Raw genomic sequence first — 23253 nt, forward strand, 5'->3', positions numbered from 1 at the left:
AAATCTATCAAAATGAAATTTGATCGTATATTTCATCGAATATAAAACTTCAGTCCCTTAAAAAAAAATAATTCCTTGTAAAACGAAACGACATTTTACACTTTTTTCTTTAAGGCACTAAACTTATTTGTAGAACAAACTAGAAACATTTCCATGAAAAATTAAATGAATATTCTTCTTTCTTGTTTTAAATCAAAAATGTTTATCTGCACGGTATACTGTCGTTGATCAAAGAATACAAACGATTCAGAATGAAGAAATGCTGCTTGCACACTTTCCAAAAAACGTTTTTTTCTCGAGGGGATTTGCAAGGAACCCGAAACATATTGAGGATGTTTCATCTTCCGGTACATATGAGAATTGATTTCGGGAAATGTGATGACTTGACCCCTAATTTTTCGGGCGATTCTTTAATTTCAACCCTGAAAGTACGGTAAAATAACTCTATAATCAACAATAAACAATCCGAATCGCGTAAAATTGAATCGCGGATAATCAAAATTAAACTAGAATCCGACGTATAAATGCAAAATACGAAATACGTTTCACTTCGTGTAACGTTGACCTTAACGTGGATAGCCGCGTGAATCCGACGTAAAACTGACCATTCGAGTCACTCAGTCGATTGTCATGTTTTGGGCTTCGCATTTTTGTCATTCATGAATTTGAATGGTTATTTTGGCTTCTAAAATTAAGACTTCACTTCAAAAAATTGTTAAGAAAGCAGGGCGTCTTCAGCGTGCTGTGGTACACAGACGGAAGGCGGATAATGTGCGCTTTATGTTGACCAAGTTACAAATCGCGCGGAGTATCGTGGAATCAGCCATGCGTGAGCATAACTGATCGATTACTGGCTTGATACGCAAAGCGTATGAATTTCAGTGCATGGCCACCGTTGCGAAGTCTGTGTGTTGAATGATGCAAATTTGGTGGCGTATTTTGAGGTGGAGCAGTGCAGTCTGTCATTCTGAAGAAAAAGGCCGTATGAACTTTCAGGCGTTGCCAAATCTCCTCTCATAAAAACCTAATTTATTGGGAAAGTTTTGAATATTTTTCATCCAATTTTTCAAAATAATTTGTTCGCAATTTGATCTAAAATATCCGAAAGTTTCACAGAAAAATATGCACGAATTTCTTTGAGAGTAAATGTTTTATCAAGGGAAATTTGGCGACATCTGAATGTCCATACGGCGTTTTTCCTTAGCGGAGTGGGTCAATGAAGCGAGTTAAAAGGAAGGAGAGATGATTTACGTATTTTTATATCGCAGAAATTGAAAAAGAAATAAGAGTATAGAAACAGACAAAGTATTTTACACTTTTGAAGCGTTTTTTCGTTTCTTTTTTATAAAAGAAATCCTCGGAACCAAAATTAAATCGGCTCTTAAACCAAAGATAGAACCGAAAACAGAACTGTGACCCTTGGGGAGCCGGAATCAAAACTCGAATTCCCGTATTTTTGGAACCGGCATTAGAACTAGTTCCGAAATTAATTCGGACTCTGTGCCCTATATAGAACTACGGTGTGATTTGGACTTCTTTCAGCAATTAGGAGAGACTACAACTACTAAGTGATTTGTGAAAGCAAATCTGTCTATGGAAATTTATGGCACGTAAGTTGTTTCTAAAGTTAGTTCCAAATTGCAAAATGTATAGTCCAGTAACAGTGATTGGACTTCATTCATAGGATTTACGAGAGACTATATACACCTGCTGGCTCATTTTTAAAAGCACTTATCTGACTACGAAAATGTACGGCACATACGTTGTTTCTGAAAGGAATTCCAAAATGCCATTGCATTTTGCAAAACGGAACCACTAACATTGCAGTGTTGCTAAGATTGTGCAACTTCTTTTGTCCTTGAGGAAAAACCCGATTATCCATTAATAGTTTCTATTTTACTCGCTAAAAACTGTAAATTTAAGACAAAAATTACCATCTAAATTTCATAGTTTTTCACGATTTCCGCAATTTTATTGCAAAAGAAGAAGTTGCACAATCTTAGCATCATTGAAATGCTAGTGGTTCCTTTTTGCAAAATGCAATCCATATGGCATTTGGGAATTCCTTTCAGAAACAACGTATGTGCTGTACATTTTCCAGTTAACAGTGAGTCCAGTTAACAGTGATAAGTTCCGAAGACGTTCTGCACTCTTATTCCTGCTCTTGGAAAACGGTTGCGAAAATTTGCGGGAAAATAGGGTCGACGGTGCGCAGGGAGTTGGACAGGTGGCGAGTTTTTAGAGACGGTAGGGGGGTGGGGGGCAGGGCCTGTAAGGGGAAAACGACGCATTACGGGCACACCTGTTTCATTCGACAATCAGTTTTCGAGGAGGGACTATTAGGTTTGCGCCCTACTTTCTTTCCCATCGAGGAGAGAAAGTTATTATCCGAGAAAGCTCGGGACGAGTCGTTTTCGTGGGATTTTCACTTTAAAGCTCCCTCCTCGAGCGAAAACGGCAAAACATATTGCCTTATCATCGAGGCGGAGTTTTTTTCCTCCGCTTTTTCACTTTTTCGCGTGTAAAAACAGCGGCCCGGCCGTCAAGAGCGGGAAAATCCGGCCTTAACGCGTTACGTAGGCGAGGCATTCAAATATTTTAATGATTTATGCGTTCCACAGGGGGGGGGGGGGGGGGCTTAGGCTCGCGGTTTTAACGAGATTCTCGTGCGGAGGAAAAAATGCGAGTTTGATATGTAAAACTTTTCAGGCGTTTCGAGAGTGATCCCGATTGAGAAATAATGGTCTTGTGAGCAAAAAAAATAAAACAGGCAGAGATTAATTTGTTACTTTGTGGCATGTAAATCAAGTGTGGATGAAGACAAACTATACGTAATGCGAATATAGATGCGTCACTCAACTGCTCTCTATTAAATCCACCAAATTTTGTAGTTCCCTTTGTTATTTAGCAGCCAGGCTTTACAATAAACTGCCAAAACCAATTAAAGGTATAATAGGGCAATAATAGGGCATTCCTTGACGATGTCAAAAATCTATTAAAGACTGAAGCCTGCTATACAATAGATGAATTTGTAAATAGTTAACTTGTTATTTTAATTTGTTGTAAAACGTCTGGCATGAACTTCACCAATGTATACTAAATAAAAATAAAATATATTGCCGGAAATTTTCGTGTGGTGAGCGTAAATTTGCCACTCCTCTAACGTAAAAGCATATCTGTATTTATACATGCGCCTCAATATGTGTGGAGTTAAAAGAACGACAGGGCTTCGGCGGAGATTGAGAAACACTCTTACCTTTAAGATGAATTGTGGGTGATAAGGAGAGGTCTTGATTGGAGTCGAGTACAATTTGAAATCTGATGGGATTAATTAGTGATAACTGAGTTAGTACTCAGGCAAAGAAGAAGATGCACGCCGTAATGTCTTTCTGACTCATCGAAATTGAAAAATATATGGAATTGAGGCATGTTTCAGTGAAATATAGAGCAAGGCCTATAAGCTTTGAGCTTTGAGAAACACACATTCGTAAGTTCGAAACTTTATTTCTCCAGCTTCTAATTACTTTTTGAAATTACAAAAACCGAGACTCACTCAGCTGTGGGATTCGAGCATATTGACTAAAATTTAAAGTAATTATTTTGTGAACTCAACGAAAAAAGAAAAGAATGATCCATACTCCCCTCTACCACCCAAACGTGCTTTTACCGCAAATTATATTTGACGATTTCATTCTTGCTCGTTTTAGGTACAACCTAACTTATTTTCGAGAGGTAACGTCGCAAAGATTCACGCTCTCTTTGCAAAAAGAGCGTAATTGCATTGCGTCCTTTTATGGAAAAATGCCTCGATCGAAAAACTATGAATTTTTGGATTCATAACATTATAGGGATTCAATGATAAATGTTCTCCACAAGAAAAAAATTATGTCTCCAGACACCTGTGCCAGAAAAATGTTTCAATGATAATAACTTGAAAACAGCTAGTAACATCATGTTTAAGCAGGAAAATGTTCAAGTGCTCGACTCACCTAACTATGATAACATTCTAACATTTGTGGGCGCGGAAACTCCAAGTGGTCTATCAAATCATTAACTTCAAGTGGAGAAAGCGATATAATTTTGTTACTTTACATGGTAAGTCATAATTCGTGATTTACCTTCAATTACTTTGATCGTCGTGTTCAACAATACATCAACGCTTAAATCGGGTCTATTTCAAGAATTCGAACTGGATATCTTGAGATTGATGACATAAAGCTTTAAGTGGGCTCTCTTAGAAAGCACCAAAAGAGTGATTTGGCGTGGACGCCGGTTGCGCAAATCTTCTCTTAATGACGTCAAAACAATAAACACACGATTGTGAAGAATGAGGGGGCATGCGTGCTCAACTGCTTAACATCACTCAATGTAAACAAGAGAGAATTAGAGAAAGACGACGGATTCTTAACAACTGAGACAAATGAAGACACGAATTTGAAAAGAATGTTTCAGTGTCTCGAAATTGTTCATCGAACAATAAATTAATGAAGTGATCACAATTACGAATGTGTAAACGGCGTTACACGTTTTAACAGAGGTGTAGACGAAATAATTCACGAAATCCTCACCATCCGGCCAAAGTATCACAAGCGCCATGCGACGTTTGAAATTTTCCACCGCCATTTGTTTTTTTGGAGAGAAATTGCTCATCGAAGCAGTCCAAAACTTTCACTGAATTTTCTTTGTGCTGCCGATGAAATTCGGTGAAATTTTCAAACATATTCATACAACCAACAATTTCTCTATAAAAAAATAAAATGACGCCGGTAACTTTAAAACGTCGCATGTCGTTTTTGATACTTTGGCTCGGAGGTGACGAAGCGCGTTTCCGAGACTACGCCATTGCATGAATTCTGAGCTTGTTTGCACAAATGAGCTCCAATTAAACAACATTTTAGCCGGGCATTAAACGAATTGAAGCGTTGTAAATTAGGTGAGTTGAAGACATGACGACTCTCCCTTGATTAGAATTTGAAGCATTTCTCATCAGAGTGGGAGGCGTCACGAATAATTTAAATACGACGGCAAGAAATTGAGGAGGCAGGGAGAATTACGACGACGATAAGAATAAGAATAAGAAGAAGAAGGAAGAAGGAAGGAAGGAAGGAAGGAAGGAAGGAAGGAAGGAAGGGAGGAAGGAAGGATAGGAGCGGTGCAGCGTTGATCATTGAGGTCACTTGTGAAAAATTGGTAAGAGTAAATCATGATCTTACAGATCCACATGTGAGGCCTTATATGTAACAATGGCGGATGTAAAAAATTACCTTTTCGAAACACGCCTAAAAAACTGTTTTGGACACACAAAAATCTAATATGTTCGGCTCTGACATAATGTACAGATCTCGAAGATCACATCTCAAGTATTTTCTCAAAATTTTCTCGATGCCAAAACAATTTTTTGAACTTGTTTCGAAAAGGTAATTTTTCGCATCCGCCATTGTTACATATAAGTCCTCATGTACTGCGGTATATTGGAGGAGGTACGAGTTGTATCAAGAATTGCACAAGTGAAATGAAAAATATGAAAGATTAGAAATTTCCGTGAAATATCTCATGAAATCAAAAAGCTGCGAAAAATACGAGACGCTGGGTATGCAACACGCAAAAAACGACTTCATCATTCGGCAAGAGGCTATTGGGCGCTTCTGGGTACCAGATGCGCCCTTTCCAACCGTTCGACTCCCCCGATGTAACATGTACTATACTACATACCGTTTTGCCTTATGGGTAATGACGCCATTCTGGTACACCCGGGAAAATTTCATTTTTTTCTGCATCTGGTATTCGTAAAAGTTTTCGTGAAATGTTTTGTTTTTAAGCATAACAATCTCGCACGGGCGTATTACCTGGTTAAACTATTTTGGGGCTTCGTTATGCTTAAATGCCTCATATTCGAGGTTGTAGTTTCAGATTGATTCGAAAAAATCACGAACAGTCACGTGATCTCTTCATTTTAGTGACGTATTACTGTGCTATTTTGTGATTGGTTCATTTTCTCGGCGCAGCATCGTCAAGCGTCAGCTGTTTGCGGCTCTGGGTTGAAGGTTTAAGGTTATGTCAGAGAGAATAGAAAGTTAGAGGCCCGACTCGATGCTAGGTAACTGAAACAGATGCGCTCGCAGCGCGCTCGCTGGCAACGTACGCAACTACTATTTTCTATTGTTTTCCAGAGACTAGCGGCGGGTATGTTGCTGCCGGACCACCTTCACGTAGGCAATTTGTTATACATCGTCCGTCCGCAATACTCTCGCTTGGCCGTATGAAAACGTTCCTCGCATGCGCAGTGTTAAAGAAGCGCCCTCCGACGCGTTCGCGTTGGAACTGCTTGTTTTTCTTTTCTCCTGATAATTTTCGCCTTCCTCCATTGATAAAAAATATCAGTAACTTTTCAGAAAACACCCAACCCATCAAAAAATAAGATATTTGTAAAATACACTGAAGTAAAAGATACTGATAATGAGATAATCACGATAGTTTTTCACTTTAGTACAAGAATTGGTGACGGTACGTGACAGATCCTCGAATAGATGACTATAAACGCACGAAGGGAGTATTCTGGCCTAGCTAGAGAATTGAAGGCGAAATGCCAGTGTGCGTAGCAGCTCAAAATCATTTTCTCGTCAATCCTGCTTCCATAGTCTGAGAACGCCAGATGCTCCGTTAAACTGAAATAGGTTAGACCTGTCGATACTGAATTTCTAGTATCGCTAGCCATCAACAATACCTATGAAATTCTTCCAATTTAATACTAATTCCCTAAATTCCCTATTTTTTAAACCTCATGATAAGAGGGCTGTGTGGCTAGTAGAATGTGACGTCCGGCCCTGACGTCAGGGACAACGAAAGTGCGAACGCTTCCACCTGACACGGACACATGTTCCTCAAGCGTGCCTTAATCACCACTCGAAACTGTCAGCGTTTGATAATGGCTCTCGATCCTTATTAGCGAGACGTAATCATGGTTTTCCTATTACCTAAGCCAGAGCTTCGACGAGTCTTCGGAAAACTTGTGCGACTTCGAGCTGTCCTTTACAACCTCGTGACCAAAAACGTATATCGTGTAAGAGGGCGAAAATTTGAAATTGGGGACATTATTGTCCCATGTCTTTTGTCAGCATAAAAATGTACTCTACATCTTTTTTTTTTGCATAAATGTCAAAAAATAGCGCTCACGCCGTGATCCAGCCAGCGGCGCACGATCGAGTAATTAGAGAGGTCGGACATGAAATTTTTGACTAAAATTGAAAATTTTGATGTTAATTTCGTCATACTTTAAATTGCAAGGGGTGCTACTGTAAGAAAATTGTCAGAGGAAACCAATGGGACCACTTTTAGAACCTCAAAATTTTTTATACACCAAGTTATAAGCGTTTAAAGTTTCCGAACTTTGTCCGACCTACCCCATCGCCTCGATCCACTGTGCGGCGCAGCCCGTTTTTGGGATCTCTCTCAGGGAAACTTTGGTTCCCGGGCACGGGATGACCCAGCGACCCTGTGCATTAAAAAAACTCCTCCAAAAGAGAAAACAAAAAGACACACTGAAAAAAAAATTGTCGGCGTTTATACCACAGTCCATTGGTACCTTTACCGGCTCACTTTTCTTACCAATTATTGGTAATTTTACCAAGACAGACTGGTAAGCTTACCTGAAGTCCGGTATTTTTACTGTTTTATTTTTTTCAGGTAAGAATACCACTTTTATTGGGAATCAATTCCCGGTAACTTCGCCATTTTATCTTGGTAATTCTACCACAGTCGATAAAAAATATTGGCGTTTCTACCAAGGTCCAGTAAAATTACCGAGAAAGTTCAATAATTTTACCGAGATTTCTCGGTAAAATTACCAATACCATAAATGGTACTTTGACCAAGAATAAACTGGGATCAAATAGAACCCTGAATTCTTGGTAAATTTACCATTTTCTTAGTAATTACACCGATATTTTTTTTTCAGTGCAAGGGAAAAAAACAAGAAACCTACTTTTTTCTTCTTGCGTCGGCGCTTCTTGAGCGTTTTCTCCAGCGACAGGTTAAGCATTTTGGAGGCGAGACGAATGCGGTCCGGATCAAAAATAGTCGACTCCATCTTAACCATTCAGGGTCTCCCGTCGTCAGTCACATGCACGGTTTGACGACACTACCCGAAACCACCGCTGGCAGAGTGCGCGCGGGCCAGCATCTGACGCACTGAATAGTCGCGATCCTTTTACGGTGTATATCCAGAGTTGTTTTGATTTCAACGCGACACTAAACACTGATTTACTTCAGTCGGAACACAGATCAATGTTCACTTGATGAGGTTTCCGGGGAGTCCATCACGACTATGGACGACGGCATTTGGAACTGAACGGCTGGAATCGAAAGGGGTATTGATGGTTAGATTAAGGAGTCGCGTATTTCGCACTGGAAAAAAAAAACTACATTGGATCTCGAGTCCAGACTCTTGAAAACATTGACAAGAAAAAATGCTTTTGATTCAATCGGATTTTTGCTTGAATCAAAACGAAATCCGCTTAAATTAAGAGGCTTGGTTCTTGATTTAAGCTAGATTCTGATTGAATCAAGATTATTTTTTCGATCTTGTCGATGTTTTTAAGAGTCTGGTATCTACATCCAATGTGTTTTTTTTTCCCAGTGAAGTGTTTCAGTCAATTTTGCAAGTTTGGAATGGGGTTGCGTTCTTTCGTCGAGGACACGACGATTTGTGCTGATGATCCCGAAGAAGATTGTGGCAACTTTGAAAGCTTCGTGCAGGTACGCGCTGCGGGCCGATTCTCCAGTTGCTACCGAATTTAGCTTGATCGATAAAGTCCTATCTCAGCAATGTTCTCTATCGACTGAGGTATTTCAATAATAACGATTCAAGGATTGGCCTGCCACCAGCTGGACGATTGACCGAGGGTCAGAATTAATCCTAACGAGAAAATAATCGAGGCTCACCGATGAGTCACGAATGGCATCGATGATCACCGTTGACTCTCGTTTAGAATCCGCTTTTGGGACATCTTCGAGCGTTAACCTTTGATAGCAATTTGCCAAAGCGCCAATAAAACGGTTTAGTGCCTTGCTGATCGCCCTTTTAAAAATGCCAAATTCTGTCTGCGCCGAGGAGAGAGAATCTTGGTTTGAACAAATATCGAGACATCAAACAAATGCTGCTATACTGGTTCCAGCTTAGAGTCAATTTTGCAACCATGGGATAGAGTTACGTTTCTTCCTGCGAAAAACTACGAATTACCAAAATTATAACGGAACCGCTGGGTTAGAGCATACATTTCAAACGGATATTTTCCCGGAAAATAAATAAGGGATACCAAAGATCCAAGCTAGAAGTATCTGAATGCTATCATTCACCTTCAATTTGAGTAATAAGATGCGATGTTTCGCCAGAATCGCCTCCGGATACTTCCAGTTTTAATATAGGGTCACTTTGGGAATGACCGACTGAAATGCACAACTATGCGAAATCGTGCCGCTTTCGGTCAAACATTTGTGCAGGACGAGAATATATACAAACTTCCTTTGATATCTCGATGTTTGCTTACTTCAGGCACGGTTTAAGCTTGAATACACCCATGAAGTCCAGTAGTGGCTATTCGATTTTCAGATGAAATGCAAACCGATCCCTTCGGTTGACCTGACCTCACTACATGAGACTTCGATAGAAAATATGCTCTCAAGTCAGATGCAGTAATTGGACGACGACTTTCAGCAGAAAGGAACACTGGAAAAAAAACCCATTGGATCTAGAGTCCAGACTCTTAAAAACATCGACAAGAAAAAATACTCTTGACTCAATCTGATTTAAGCTTAAATGAAGAACCAAGCCTCTTAATTTGAGTGGATTTCCTTTTGATTTAAGCTTAAATCTGATTGAATCATGAGTCCTTTTTTCTTGTCCATGTTTTCAAGAGTCTAGACTCTAGATCCAATGTGTTTTTTTATCCTTTTTTTTTCTAGTGAACTAAGCCACATCAGCTATCGCTAAATTTAAGTGGTCAACTCAACTTTTTCCCAAGAGAACGCCGGTGTGGATTCCTTTTCGAATAATTTCAGGAATTAGTTACGTGTTGTGCAGAAAAGTCACAGAAATATGCAAAAAATCGGACCAACCATTCCCATGTAAAAAGATTGAATAGCCCGATTAGTTGATGTGGCTCAGTTCCTCTCTGGCTTAACGCGGTCCACTTTTACCCTGTCCGGAGATCAACTACGTTCTTTTCCGAAAATGTTATTGTAAATTAATTTTGACATGAAATCAATCGTTTAATGACGCTAATGATCAGGATCACTCTCCGAGCCCATAATAATAACTGAAAAAAAAGTATGGTAACATTTACTACGAGTCTACTTGATTTTTTACACAGTGATACTACTCAGAGAAAATAAGCAGAATTATTGTGTTCACTGGAAGAAAAAAAAAAAAAAAAACACACATTGGATCTAGAATCCAAACTCTTGAAAACATCGACAAGAAAAAGTACTCTTGATTCCATCAGAATCTAGCTTAAACCAAGAACCAAGCCTCTTAATTTAAGCGGATTTCATTTTGATTCAAGCAAAAATCCAATTGAATCAAGAGTATTTTTTCTTGTCAATGTTTTCAAGAGTCTGGACTCTAGCTCCGATGTGTTTTTTAATCCAGTGTAGAGTCTGGTAAAATCTACCATATTTATTTTTACCAGTGTGCTTAATTCGACGCTCTTGCACTCGGTTCAAAACTGGGGATGGGGGCACTCCTCCGCATAAAAAGAGCTAAAATTAAAATAACCCGGAAGCCTCCTCCCAACGAGCATAAAGGACGGATCACAGTAATAACGCAAGACCTGCGTCACAGGCAAGAGCTAAATCTCGCTTTTCAGACTGGTAACTTGAATAGTTCGAGGACTTAAAAACTGGCTCAAACTTTTCAGTCACGATTTTCAGCCGTTCAAAAGTTACTCGGCCATTCCGGGGCTTAAATAGATCTCCTCGTTCAATTCTCTGGAAAGTTATTAGGACGGCTCGCCCGTCGTAGCAGCGTTAACTGCGTCGCGTTTTCGGGGGAGCCCGTATGCGCTCATTTCGGTGGATGAGGGAGTGCGCGGTTTTTGATGGCTGTGTATGTAGATAAGATTTTCTTCGTTGATTTAAAAGTGCGCGTCTACTACGGATCTTTTTAGGTCGTAATTCTTTTCTCGACGAACCCGGTTGCCATCTACTGGACTACATTTTTCTATACGGAACTACTATTTTTGACTGCCTTAAAAAACAACCTCAGTGTTAATAGTTTCTTTATGCACACAGGTCAGCGGCGTGGCGTGAATTGCGATACATCGATTTTTATGCCATTTAAATCTATGGTAAAGAATTGATTATGAAGGTGTTCGCTGCGAACACCCTGTTTATCGATCCTTTTCCAGAGGTTTAAATGGCATAACAACCGATATATCGCAAAGCACGCCACGCCACTGACATAGGTACTTGTTGCTTTCTCGGCAAATCCGGTTGCCATTTACTGGACTACATTTTGCTATGCAAAACTACTATTTTTGGCTCATTTTAAAAACAACCTTAGGGCCAACACTTTGTTTATGGACAGAATTACTTAGGCTAAATGGGCACTGGACGGACTTAGAACTAGTAATTAATGAAAGGAATTAGAGATTGCGCGAAGCATCTTAAAATTTTGTGCATTTTTTACAAATCCTTTCCCCTAGTAACGCAGCGTAACGACAGAGTGTCCACTAAATCAGGCTGGCCAAAAATCAGTACTTTTACAGTACTTTTTCAGTACATTCCCAAAAAATTCGGTACCTTGTCAACAGAAAAATTCAGCACTTTTTCAGTACCTCCTGTACCTCCTGACCTTTCAGTACAAGATTCGAAAAATTTCAAAAATTTGAATTTCTCGCTCAAATTGCAACAGAAATGACAAAAATTTCGAACCTTCTCGCGGATATTTCGCACTTTTTCAGTACTTCCGGACCTCCCTTAAAAAATCAGTACTATTGCCACAAACTTATGGACCCTGAACGCAGGCTTATACCTCCCCTCCCCCCTCCTTTAGAGCGTCTCTTCTACAAAATTCAGACTCCGAGATTGCGGCACCTTAGCATTGACATTGTGCATAGTGGCGTGGCGTGCTTTGCGATATATCGATTTGTATGCCATTTAAACCTATGGAGAAGGATCAATAAACAGGCATAGGTTTAAATGGCATAACATTCGATACATCGCTATTCACGCTGCGCCACTGACATTATGTTGATGCTTCACGGCTTGTTTAAGAGACATGCATTGCGCGACGAAACTTACGGATGAACTCTCACCGAAGCGCATCGCTCACACCTGCCACAATTTCCAACGAAATCAATCAACGCTTGTCACTGCGCGAAAAGTCATGCGAAGTTGCGCGAAAATTTCGCAGTTCGACGGCAACCCCCCCCCCCCCCCAACGGGGCCCGCGGTTGGTCGAGCGAGGGGTCCTTAATATCGGCGACACGTTAATGCTCTCAGCCCGAACCTCAATCCGCACAGTGGATCGAGTCATTAGGAGAGCTCGGACAAAATGGAGATGTTGCATGTGTGAGGGATTTGCGATTTGACCATTGATTCTTGTGTAAAAGTTCGCGAGAAACACGATGGTGCCACTGGTTTTCTCTGAAATCATCTCCCAAGCTCAAAAAAAACACTCAAAGAGAGGCTAAAATGGAGGGGATATCCCACCCTACCCTGAGAGTCCACCTCTACATCAAGACAAACTCTCCATGCAAAGATAGGGAGCAAATATATTGACAGGGTTGCCACCTCATTTAGGGACTCCAAAACTGAAAACAAGTCATCACTGCTAATGTATTTGCTCCCTATCTTTGCATGGAGAGTTTGTCTCGATGTAGAGGTTGACTCTCAGGATAGGGTGGGATATCCCCTCCATTTTGGCCTCACTTTGAGAGCTTTTTTTGAGCTTGAGAGATGATTTCAGAGATAACCAATGGCACCATCGTGTTTCTCGCGAACTTTTACATAAGAATCAATGGTCAAATCGCAAATCCTACACACAGTTAACATCTCCATTTGGAAACTCTATACGCTTATAATTCCGGTCATACAAAACGTTGAGGTTCTATAAGGGGCCTCATTGGGTTCCTCGTGGAACTTTCTGCATATTACACCCAATGAAATTTAAAATGTGACAAAATCAACATCAAAATTTGCAGTTTTAATAAAAAATTTTGAGTCCAGACTCTCTTATTGACTCGATCCACTGTGCACCGCACCGAGCGGGGTAGTTTAATACCCCCGAGTGCACCTGAACCACGTCCCGGGTCTTAATTGCCATTGCCAACTTAACGTAAAAATCACCCGGGCTCCTGTAAGTATTGTTCGACGCCGATGAGAGGAACATTTTTGTCGACGTCGGCATCCTCGCGTAAAAGAGGAAGAGCACGAATATTCAAGTAGAATCGGGTGGGATGAAGCGAAAATATGAAAGAAAATTTATTTAGAACGGTCGATGTTGAGACAGAACATGATCATTGACGAATAAAAGCAAAAAATACTCTTTCCAGCGGGCCGATTATTGAAATTGATAGACAAAGCTATGGACAAAGATGACAAAAAGGAGATGGAGGGATCCTATTGGGAGAAGCGGGTGGTTGCAATGGACAAAGGAGGTAGGTAACAGACAGTGGCGTGGCTAGGAATTCTTTAACCCGGGGGGGGGGGGGGGGGGGGGGGCGTCAATTATTCCATAACGTGACGGTAAATCTGCCGCGCTAAGGAAAAACGGCATATGAACCTTCAGGCGTTGCCAAATTTCCTTTGGTAAATCACGAATTTCTGCGAAAATTTGTAAGTATTTTCTCTCTCATTTTTCAGATAATTTTGTTCGCTATTCCACCTAAAGTTCCTGAGAACTGCAAGGAAAAATATTCATAGCTTTCCTCAAAAATAAACATTAAATTGGAGGAAATTTGGCAACTCTCGAATGATCATACGGCGTTTTTCCTAAGGACGGCAGAAATTCAAAAAATTATCTTGTGTACGTCCCCGTCCTCAACGTCGGAAAGTTGTGACGGTGACTGAGCGTATAATGGTATAATATAAAATAGTGTAAAGTAGCACGTTAATTCATACATGATGATAAGCCTTTCGTTCCACGAGAAAAATTTTATGGGGGAATGTTGAATGTTGAAGGAAGACGCAAAAGGAACGTTAATTGATTCGAGGCGTAGTATGGGGTCAATTACAGATAGTTCCAACAATTGCCAAGAAGAACTACGAAGGAAACGAGCTTGAGCAATGAAAGATGATTGAAGACGTGGATAGGCTCTGATTAGCAGATCTTCATTGATGGACTGTATTCACTTAATTAAAACGTTTCGTTTTTATCATCATTGGTCGTGGTACTACACACAAAGTAAACAGCTAGCTACAACTACGAACAGAAAGTGCTAATTGCCCGTTAATAACGTGTATGTTCATTTTTTTAATATGTGGGTTTTTTATTTAATTTTTAAAATTGTTGAAAGGCGTCCTGTCGGGCTTCTTTCGTAAGAACATTCGGAGGTTGTCAGATTTCCCCAGATAGAACATGTGTTATTGGCGTAAATTATGCGAGTTATTCATTGAAATGTTTAGAAAATGAGAGTCCCAAGGAAAAAACCTACTTACGCATTAACTTTCTTCGAAAATGCATATTTTATCGGGAGAAATCTAGCAACATTTGAAAGTTGATTCGGCGTTTTTCCTCAGCATGGCAGAATGGGACAGTTGCAATCAGCGTTTGTAAACTGTTATATCAGTTCAGATGAATAGCGAAGATGAAAGACGACTCTTCACTTTCTTTCATAAGAGGACAAAAAACCAAACAGACGCACCCCTAAATCTATACTAAAGTCTTTTTTCTCCTTCTCACCTTCTTCGAGCGACACAGAAAGGGAGGAAGTTGCACTGAGCTTCTTTTCAAGTGAGTTTCGTGTTATGAAAAGGTTTAAGATCGTGAGACGCTAGTCATCCCGGATCGAGGCGTGAAAGATCGAATATCGATATTGCACCATTTGAAGCTATGTTAAAGAATCGAATATTAAGGTGTTCGTAGCGAACACCCTGTTAATCGATCCTTTACCGTAGGTTTAAAAGGCGGAGTAATCGGTACATCGAGAAGCATGCCACGCCACTCCCGGATCGCATCGCGTTGAGGGTGTTAAAAATGATCCTGAAGGCACGTATCCTTTTGAGTGGAATTTTTCACCTCATTTTTTTTTCTTAAGGGATAATTGTTCTGATTAATCGAAAACAGGCCATGTATCAACAGAGAAGTCGAGAGGGAGGATGGGCGGGGGGCTGAGGCTTTTGTCCCGCTCACGGGATTCTGTACCCCCTACCCCTTCCACCAATTTGGCTCCCCCGTTTATTCTCACCCTTTCCATCTTGGCCGTTGAAACGGGCTCTTCCGGAGCAGTGGCGGGGCGTGAATTGCGATGTATCGATTGTTCTACCATTTAAAACCTATGGTAAAGAATCGATTATTGAGGTGTTCGCTGTGAACATCCTGTTTATCGGTCCTTTTCCATAGGTTTAAATGGCATAAAAATCGATAAATCGCAAAGCACGCCACGCCACTGTTCCGGAGAGCCTTTCATCGACTCATCATTAATGTAAGCTCGTTACTTGATTTCCGGGGACATCCTCGTCCAGAAGCAAAGGCGATAATCCTGAGAGGGTGACGCTGTTTATCCTCCGTTTAATTTAAATTCTAAAGTCTTAACTTGAGAACAACGCACTGGAAAAGAAAACACATTGGATCTGGGATCCAGACTCTTGAAAACATCGTCAAGAAAAAATACTCTTGATTCAATCGAATTTTTGCTTGAAAAAAAAAAAAACGAAATCCGCTTAAATTAAGATTAAGATTAAGGTATCTAAGGATAAAGTTTAAGGTTCTTGATTTAAGCTAGATTCTGATTGAATCAAGAGTACTTTTTCTTGTCGATGTTTTTAAGAGTCTGGACTCTAGATCCAATGTGTTTTTTTTTTTTTTTTCCAGTGTGTGCAATTGCACCGCGCTAAGCGGAAAGAAACCAAGTCACATCAGCTATTGTCAAATTTAATGGGGCCATTTAATTTTTTACATGAAAACGGTTGAGCCAATTTTGTGGAAATTTATGTGAATTTACAGCATAGTACGAGGCAAATGTCTCCTAATTTTTAAAGGAATCCGCAAAAACATTCTCTTGTAAAACATTGAATTGCCTCATTTTGTACACGAAAGTATAAAATTAAAGGAATTCAAATTAATTTCATCAACTTTCCATTCACTTTACGAACAGTGGTGACTAACTGGCTTCGGATTATCCGAACTGCGGGTTGATTATTGAAATTGATAGACAAAGCGATGGACAAAAAGGACACAGGGAGTATGGAGCGATCCCATTGGTTGAAATGTGTGGTTCCCATTGACTAAGGGAGAAAATTATGGACTAACTGTCGGGTTTCTCAAGGGGTTGTCTTTAAGTTAGTCTATTACCTACTGCCCCTCTATACCCCTTTTGTCATCTTTGTCTATAGCTTTGTCTATCAACTTCAAAAATCAGCCCGCTGGCCCCACATTATTTCGGATACTCCGAGATTTATTGATTTTAGTCCATTCCTTCTCCCCTCAATGAATAACAACCACCAGTTTCAACCAATATGGTCGCTCCTTTTTCCTTTCGTCCTCTTTGTCTATCGCTTTGTCGATCAATTTCAATAATCAGCCGGCTGCTGAGTGCTGACGCACGCCCAATCGCGACGGGAAAAATTCATTTTGCAACGTTCCTACAGGCGCAGTTTGCTCGGAGAGCGATGACGTTTGACATTGAGATTATAACGACCGGATTCACATAGATCAGAGACGTTGATCCCGCGATATTATCCAACGAGCCGGCAAAAATGTTGTTCTTTTTTTTTTATCTCCCGTTAGCAACGCGCGATCAATTATGCCTCATATTACTGCACTCTCAGCACTAACAATAAGTGCGAGTGCAGCTCGTCTACTTTCTCAGGTAAAAGCAGCATTCGGAAACTTCGTCTACGAATAGAAAACAGTATTTTCAGCGGTTTCATCCACTGCACCTCACGATTTCAGAGTTTGCGGGTTATTTTGGCTGAAAATTGCTCAAAAATGTACGCGCGCAAAATATGGAACTTTTAGATTAAGATTGTTTCATATATGTATGCAGCTGTAATGTTTTCCTACCAGATCGATATGGATCGTACTCGATATATTGTGGATGGTTCTAAGACGTTGCGAATACGAGTAAATCGATTGAGGCGTAGGCAACAAGTTTAAGTGATTTTTATCCGGGTTTTTTTCGCATTTTCGTACGTTGTCCTCAGCCTCACTAACTTTAAGGAATTGTTATTAAGGACGAAATTACAAAAAGAAGGGAGAGAAAAAAAGAAATGTTACGGCGGAGAATGGGTGGACTTAAAAAACTTTCGAACTTCTTTTCTGCCATTTTCTACTTACTAACTTTCCCTGAGCTGTCGCTTCTTCTACTTTTTCAAGGAATCTATGATATTAAATGTACCGAACAGAAGGCAATAAACGGACGGTTCCGACGGTTAGTGAGTTGGAATAAATACGCATTATTCATTTTGATAAGAGGTTGAATAAAGATAAGGCTGAAACGCGTTCATTTCAACAATTTTCATATTTGTTCTTTGTGGCTGAAGTATTAGGTGGCTGATGACGTTAATATTGGATTCGCCTACCGACTAAATGATTGAGTAATTTTTCTGAGTGCATTGATGCACGCCTTCACAAAGATTCAGATAATCAGTTTCCGAGTATAAGTTTCGATGAAAAATAATAGGAAAAAAATTCATCTAATAAATTGGACCGCGTTTGGCAGAGAGAAATCAAGCCACATCAGCAATTGCCAAATTTAACCGGGCAATTTCATTATTAGAAGAGAACGTTTGTGCGAATTTTTTTCGAAAATGTTAAAGAATTTGTCTCGTTCTAGGCAGAAAATTTACTGAAATTTGCAAAAAATCCGCACAACCGCTTTCATGTAAAAAATGAAAATGCCCGATTTAATCTAGCAATTGCTGATGTTGCTTAGTTCCTTTCTAAACACGGTTCAATTAGACAAAATACCGTGGTATCAATCGAAGTATTTATACCGGTTAAATTTTTGATGTCACTTCATTCGTTTTTTAGAATTTTCCATCACTCAAGGAAACCTTACGAAAACGCAGCTGCTTACGTCCAAGCTGATAATATTCCGAGAGGTCGAAATATGGAAAAGCTTCTGCTCAGGAAATCACAAGACAATAACTCAGAAACAGCCTTGAAACTCTTCTTAGGACTTCGGAACTACAGTGTCACTCCACTCGTCTCGTGATAAACTTGTTTAGCATTTTTTGTTTCGGTCATATTCATAAATTATTTGCGACGCGGACGCCAGAGCAGTTGCCAAAATCTTCTCGACGGAGATCAACCGAGATCTATGAACGCTAAAGGTTAACAACTCCAAAAAAGATAATTTTGTTTGCTCTTTAGCAGGGGGCCTAAACTTCACATTTCATATCCGTTTTGGTATTTGACACTAAAACCGATGTCAATAACTTTCAATTGTCTCAACTGAGTAGAGTAGTTTTCCATTTAAAACGTAGAGTATGACAAGAAGTCTGCAACTTTGCAAACCGAGATACGTGATTGCGGACTTACGCCGTCGATATTTATCATTGCACAATAACGTGCCACTCAAATTCCCAAGAATCGAATTTTGCTGACAAAAAACAGCATTTTAGTTAAGAGCAACTCCCGCTGTGCAGCGTAAGCTGTCCAATTGACTACCTACGTCCGTTAATTTTAGTGACTAGCATTGCGGTCTTTCGTAAGCCAAAGAAATGAACGCTGTGTATGCAGGGTAAATATTCATCACCTTTCAAAATAGTGCAGTATCTGCCACCGGGGGCGGCAAATACACTGCGAAAATGCGTGATAACACGTGGGATCAGCCGACAAAACACTTCGCGCCAAAACTAACACGCGCCGGAGTTCAGGGCAACGAACGACTCGCAACACGCAGAAATCACTCGCGCGAATATTCGCGCCAAGAAAGAACGCGCTGCGATCCACGATCGAGCAATTGAACTTATACACGCTAAAACGATTACACGCACCAAAGCCCAAAGCGACGTGTAAAGCACAACACGCGTCTATCACTGGACGAGTAAAAATCACAACTCTAAAAGAAAAAAGCAAATACACGTTAAAAATGCGCGGATCTTCGAGAAAACACGCGAGTTGACACTCCGATGAACTAACACGCGCCAAAACTTGAAGCACGCAGATTTTGCACACTAGGCGATCGAAAAACACTCTTATGCAAATAATCTCAGAGAAGCGAGTATGCGGTACGAGCGTCCGGATCTACGAGAAGACACACTAAATAATGAGCGATTGCGCGTGTAAACACGCGATTTAAACCGCGATTTTACACGAGATTCAGGGGACGCACACTAGGACTTAACAGGCGCCAAAGGCAAAAAGCGACGTAAGACTCACAGCACGAAAAAATTGGCGCATAGGACTATGGTAAAGCACACTATTTCTCGAATCTTCTCGAAAAAAAAAGGCGATATGGGTGCACCCGCTGTGAAACACGCGGTTCGACACGCGGTGGCGCCAACGTCCCGGAGTCCGGATCGAATCGCGAGCGCGCGACAGACGACTGACGACTGGCAACGTGCTTGCGCCCCGGCCGTCGGCCGGGCCCCCGCCACGCTGCCGAATCCACCCGGAAACGCAGGGTTTCCCCGCGGAAACCCGGGGAGATAGGAATTTTTGGAAGCGAGGTGGCGACGCCGGCCGCATGCCGCTCGCGTTCTAGACTTCATTGAGAACGATACGAGGCGACGTTGCCGCGGCGGCGCCGCCGACGCCGGCGTCAGTTGACAAGGTTGCCAGACTGTGCTATGATAATGATCCCCAAGTGAGCGTAGATGGCGCTTAGGGGCTGGCAACATTGCGCCAGAGGTGCAGGAAATGTTTTTTCGCGGGGGCTCGGATTCAGTTTGAAATTAGGAAAATACACGAATATTAGAGAACCTATTCTGCCGTGCTAAGGAGGAACACCGTATGAGCCTTCAGGCGTTGCCAAATTTCTTCAAATAAAAAAGGAATTTTCTTAGCAAATATGTGAATATTTATCCTCGAAACTTTTGGACAATTTTGTACACAATTTATTCTAAATTATCTGAAAATTTCAAGAAAAAATATGTATAACATTCCTCAAAAGTACACATTTTATCCAGGAAAATTTGGCAACCCTCGAATGTTCGTACGGCGTTTTTCCTTGGCACGGCAGTATTGGAGGTAATGGAGAATTTGCACGCAATTTTTTTATTGCTTCATCTGAAAGTGCCTAATGAGCTGAGTTCGCAATATTTTTTCATAATTTTTTCTGACATGGGAAATTGGAGAAAAATTTATTTAAAAGTGAGAAAATGTGCCGCCTTGTGACGTCATCTGGCGGCATTTCCCATTTAAAACACATGTATTTTTAGCAGAATCGGTTATTTTGTCATATCTCCTCTAATAATTGCTCAATTTATGAATCAAGGGTATCTCCGTGTTCAGTTCACTCAGAGGATTCCACTTAAACAGGAAATTCATCAAATTTCAGACCCTTGCAAATTCTCCATTAAAAAAAAAAATGTTAAATTAAGAGAAAATGTTAAAATACCATAATCAGGTTTGCTCATTTCATTGTATTATAATTTATGGTGGATATAATACTGAATCAAACATTTTTGTTTTCCTTTAAGGAAGCTAAAGCAAAAAAGACTATAACCCTCCATACTTATTTCGAAATTTTTTGATTTCGACATTTTCAACTGTGACGGCCTACGCTGGTTGAATATCTTGTTTTAAAAAAAAAAAAACGAACTCAAAAATCGGAATTCTTGGAAAATCATCAGATTAGAACGAAACTGACTTACGCATTTACTTCCAGGGTTAGGATAGTGAGACAGAGAATGAATTGGTGGATGCGAAAAACTTGAAACTCACCTGAAACAAAAAGTTAAGCCATGATAAGTAAAAAGTTAAGTAATAAAAAGCTAGGATATGATTAGTACCTATACATTAAAAGTCAATAATTTCCACAAAAAAAAAAAAAAACTGAGGAAATCAATTCATCTAAGTGCGTCAAACTTTCGTTGGACGCCGAAAAGGAATTGAATCGCATTTAGCACAAAGAAACCAGCGCGATTACAGTGTTTTCAAAACTGTGCAACTTCTTCTTTTCTGTTAAAAATACTTAATACACGTAAACCATTGAAATTTACACAATTATTTTCATTTAAAATTAATAAGCATATGGTGGGAAGCAAAATCTATTTGCTATTTTGGGACGTTTTTTAGATAAAAATAAAGAAGCAACATTTTAACAACACCGTAATCTTGCTGGTTCCTCTTTGCTAAATGCGATCCAACTGTCATCAGGTATTTCGTCAAAATATCTGGCGCAGTTTGTAAATGTATGTAGATTCTCAAAAAATTCTGACCGATTTTGAAAAAGACCTCTTGATTTTTCTTTATTGGAAAATAAACATGATTAAATTAAATTAAAGTTTTCTCTTGAATCCTAAAAAATAGACTGAACCGCACCAATTTTAGTCGACGGTACTGTAAACAAGTCCTTTTGGATGACCTGACAGGAAAAAAAGTAACTCAAGGTAACCCAAAGTAACCATGAACATAGACATTTTCAACCGTGTAGAGGAAAATATATTTACAGACCTCCGTTTATGAAATTTGCCTTATTCAGCTCTGAAACATCCCCACAAGTGTGCGCCTCTCATTACGAAACGGTAAAATCCCATTTGCTTCATTTCAATGCAAAATTATGAAGATCGTGTGAGACTTTCCAAATAGAAAACCAAGCCGAGAAGTCTAAGACCAGCGAACAAATCCGAAGTTTTTGGTTTCTGTTTTTCGATTACGGAGCATTACATTTCAACCTGTATGTAAAACAGCGGAGCTAGGGTACACGAAGAGTAGGGGGCTTTGTTTCTTTTGATGTCTGATTCAGCCCTTAAAAGTTAAAAATGCATGCATGTAAAAGTTTCCTGCCGACGAACCGGCTTTCAACTCTCCGACACTGCTGCCTCACTACGTCGTTCCCTAACGAAAGGACTTAACTACATTCCAATGTTGCCAAAATTCCCCTCGCAAATTGCACTTTTACCAGGAGGATTTTCGGAATTTCTGCCTGGAATTTTCATAGATTTTTTCTTCGTTTCTCATGCAAAAATCAGGAAAATTTTGGAGAATTATTTTACAGGCGTATACTTTATAAAAAAATTGAATTGTTTGAGACAATTTTGCAACCTTGGAATGAAGTTACGTTCCTTCTTCGGGAAACGACGGGTATAGAAACGGGCCAAACCGAGGATTATGGATGTAGACTTGATATCAGCACCGATGAGAAAAAGTTAACTTTAACCCCTCTTGTGAGAGAACGGCGCTCTTATTATACAAATATACTACAAGAAAGCGCTCTTTTCCTTGTGCAAAGTTTTGAAGTCTTCAATTTACTTTATGCATCAAAGTCTCTTGCGTTTTCCTGGCCCGATTATTAAAATTTGCAAGAGGGAAAAGTTGCAAGAAACGGAAACTGCAAGTTGCGGTCCACAACTTGAGATCGGAAATATTTAGAGCGAGGTGACTTTGTCGTAAAAAGGCGTCGTTTGCCATACTTGGGGAAGTAACTCCATTCCACAAATGCAAAACTGATTGAAACATCAACTGTTTACAAGAATATGAACATGCGATTCTGGGTCCAATATTTTGCTGAGTTGTCCGTAAAATTGCCTAAAAGAAAAATCAGTAAAATCTTCAGGTTGGGACGCCTAAACATTTTCTGGTGATAATGCGATGTGAGGGTAGAAATTTGTCAACTTCGAAATATGCGTAAGTTTTTTCGTCCAAGAAGCGATAAAATGAACTATCAATCTCGGTTAGCGACCACTGACCAATACTGCCGTGCTAAAGAAGAACGCCGTATGGGCCATCAGGCGTTGCCAAATTTCCTTCGACAAATCATGAATTTTCGGGAAAATTTGTGAATATTTCTCTTCAAATTTTACAAAGGATTTTGTTCGTAACTTGATCTAAAAAATCTAAAAATTGTTAGGACAAAAATTCCTAATTTTCTCCCAAATTTAATACTTTCTGAGAGGAGATTTGGCAACGTTCGAATGTTCATACGG

The 23253-nt window shown here is 40.0% G+C and overlaps 1 protein-coding gene and 1 long non-coding RNA gene across 11 annotated transcripts in view; one reads left to right on the plus strand and one right to left on the minus strand.

Annotated features, from left to right (window-relative positions):
• The window catches only part of Trpm (transient receptor potential cation channel, subfamily M), a 412514-nt gene that overhangs the window by 350262 nt on the left and 38999 nt on the right, over positions 1-23253 (minus strand). For 5 of the 10 annotated variants that reach the window (XM_072301606.1, XM_072301598.1, XM_072301608.1 and 2 more), the window contains exon 1: positions 7982-8322. The exons of 1 other annotated variant lie outside the window; for it this stretch is intronic. In XM_072301606.1, the coding sequence (XP_072157707.1) occupies positions 7982-8095 (114 nt within the window). In that variant the 5' untranslated portion in view covers positions 8096-8322. Of the gene's footprint in view, positions 1-7981; positions 8324-23253 lie in introns of those variants that run through there. 4 more of the 10 variants (XM_072301599.1, XM_072301597.1, XM_072301595.1 and 1 more) reach the window with 2 other exon arrangements.
• Positions 5642-23253, plus strand: part of LOC140224841 (uncharacterized) — a 165358-nt gene continuing 147746 nt past the window's right edge. Inside the window, exon 1 of the long non-coding RNA XR_011900059.1 lies at positions 5642-6051. This is a non-coding gene — a long non-coding RNA (uncharacterized lncRNA). The remainder of the gene's footprint in view (positions 6052-23253) is intronic.

This window comes from Bemisia tabaci, chromosome 6, assembly GCF_918797505.1.
Source record: "Bemisia tabaci chromosome 6, PGI_BMITA_v3".
Classification (NCBI taxonomy): Eukaryota; Metazoa; Arthropoda; class Insecta; order Hemiptera; family Aleyrodidae; genus Bemisia; species Bemisia tabaci.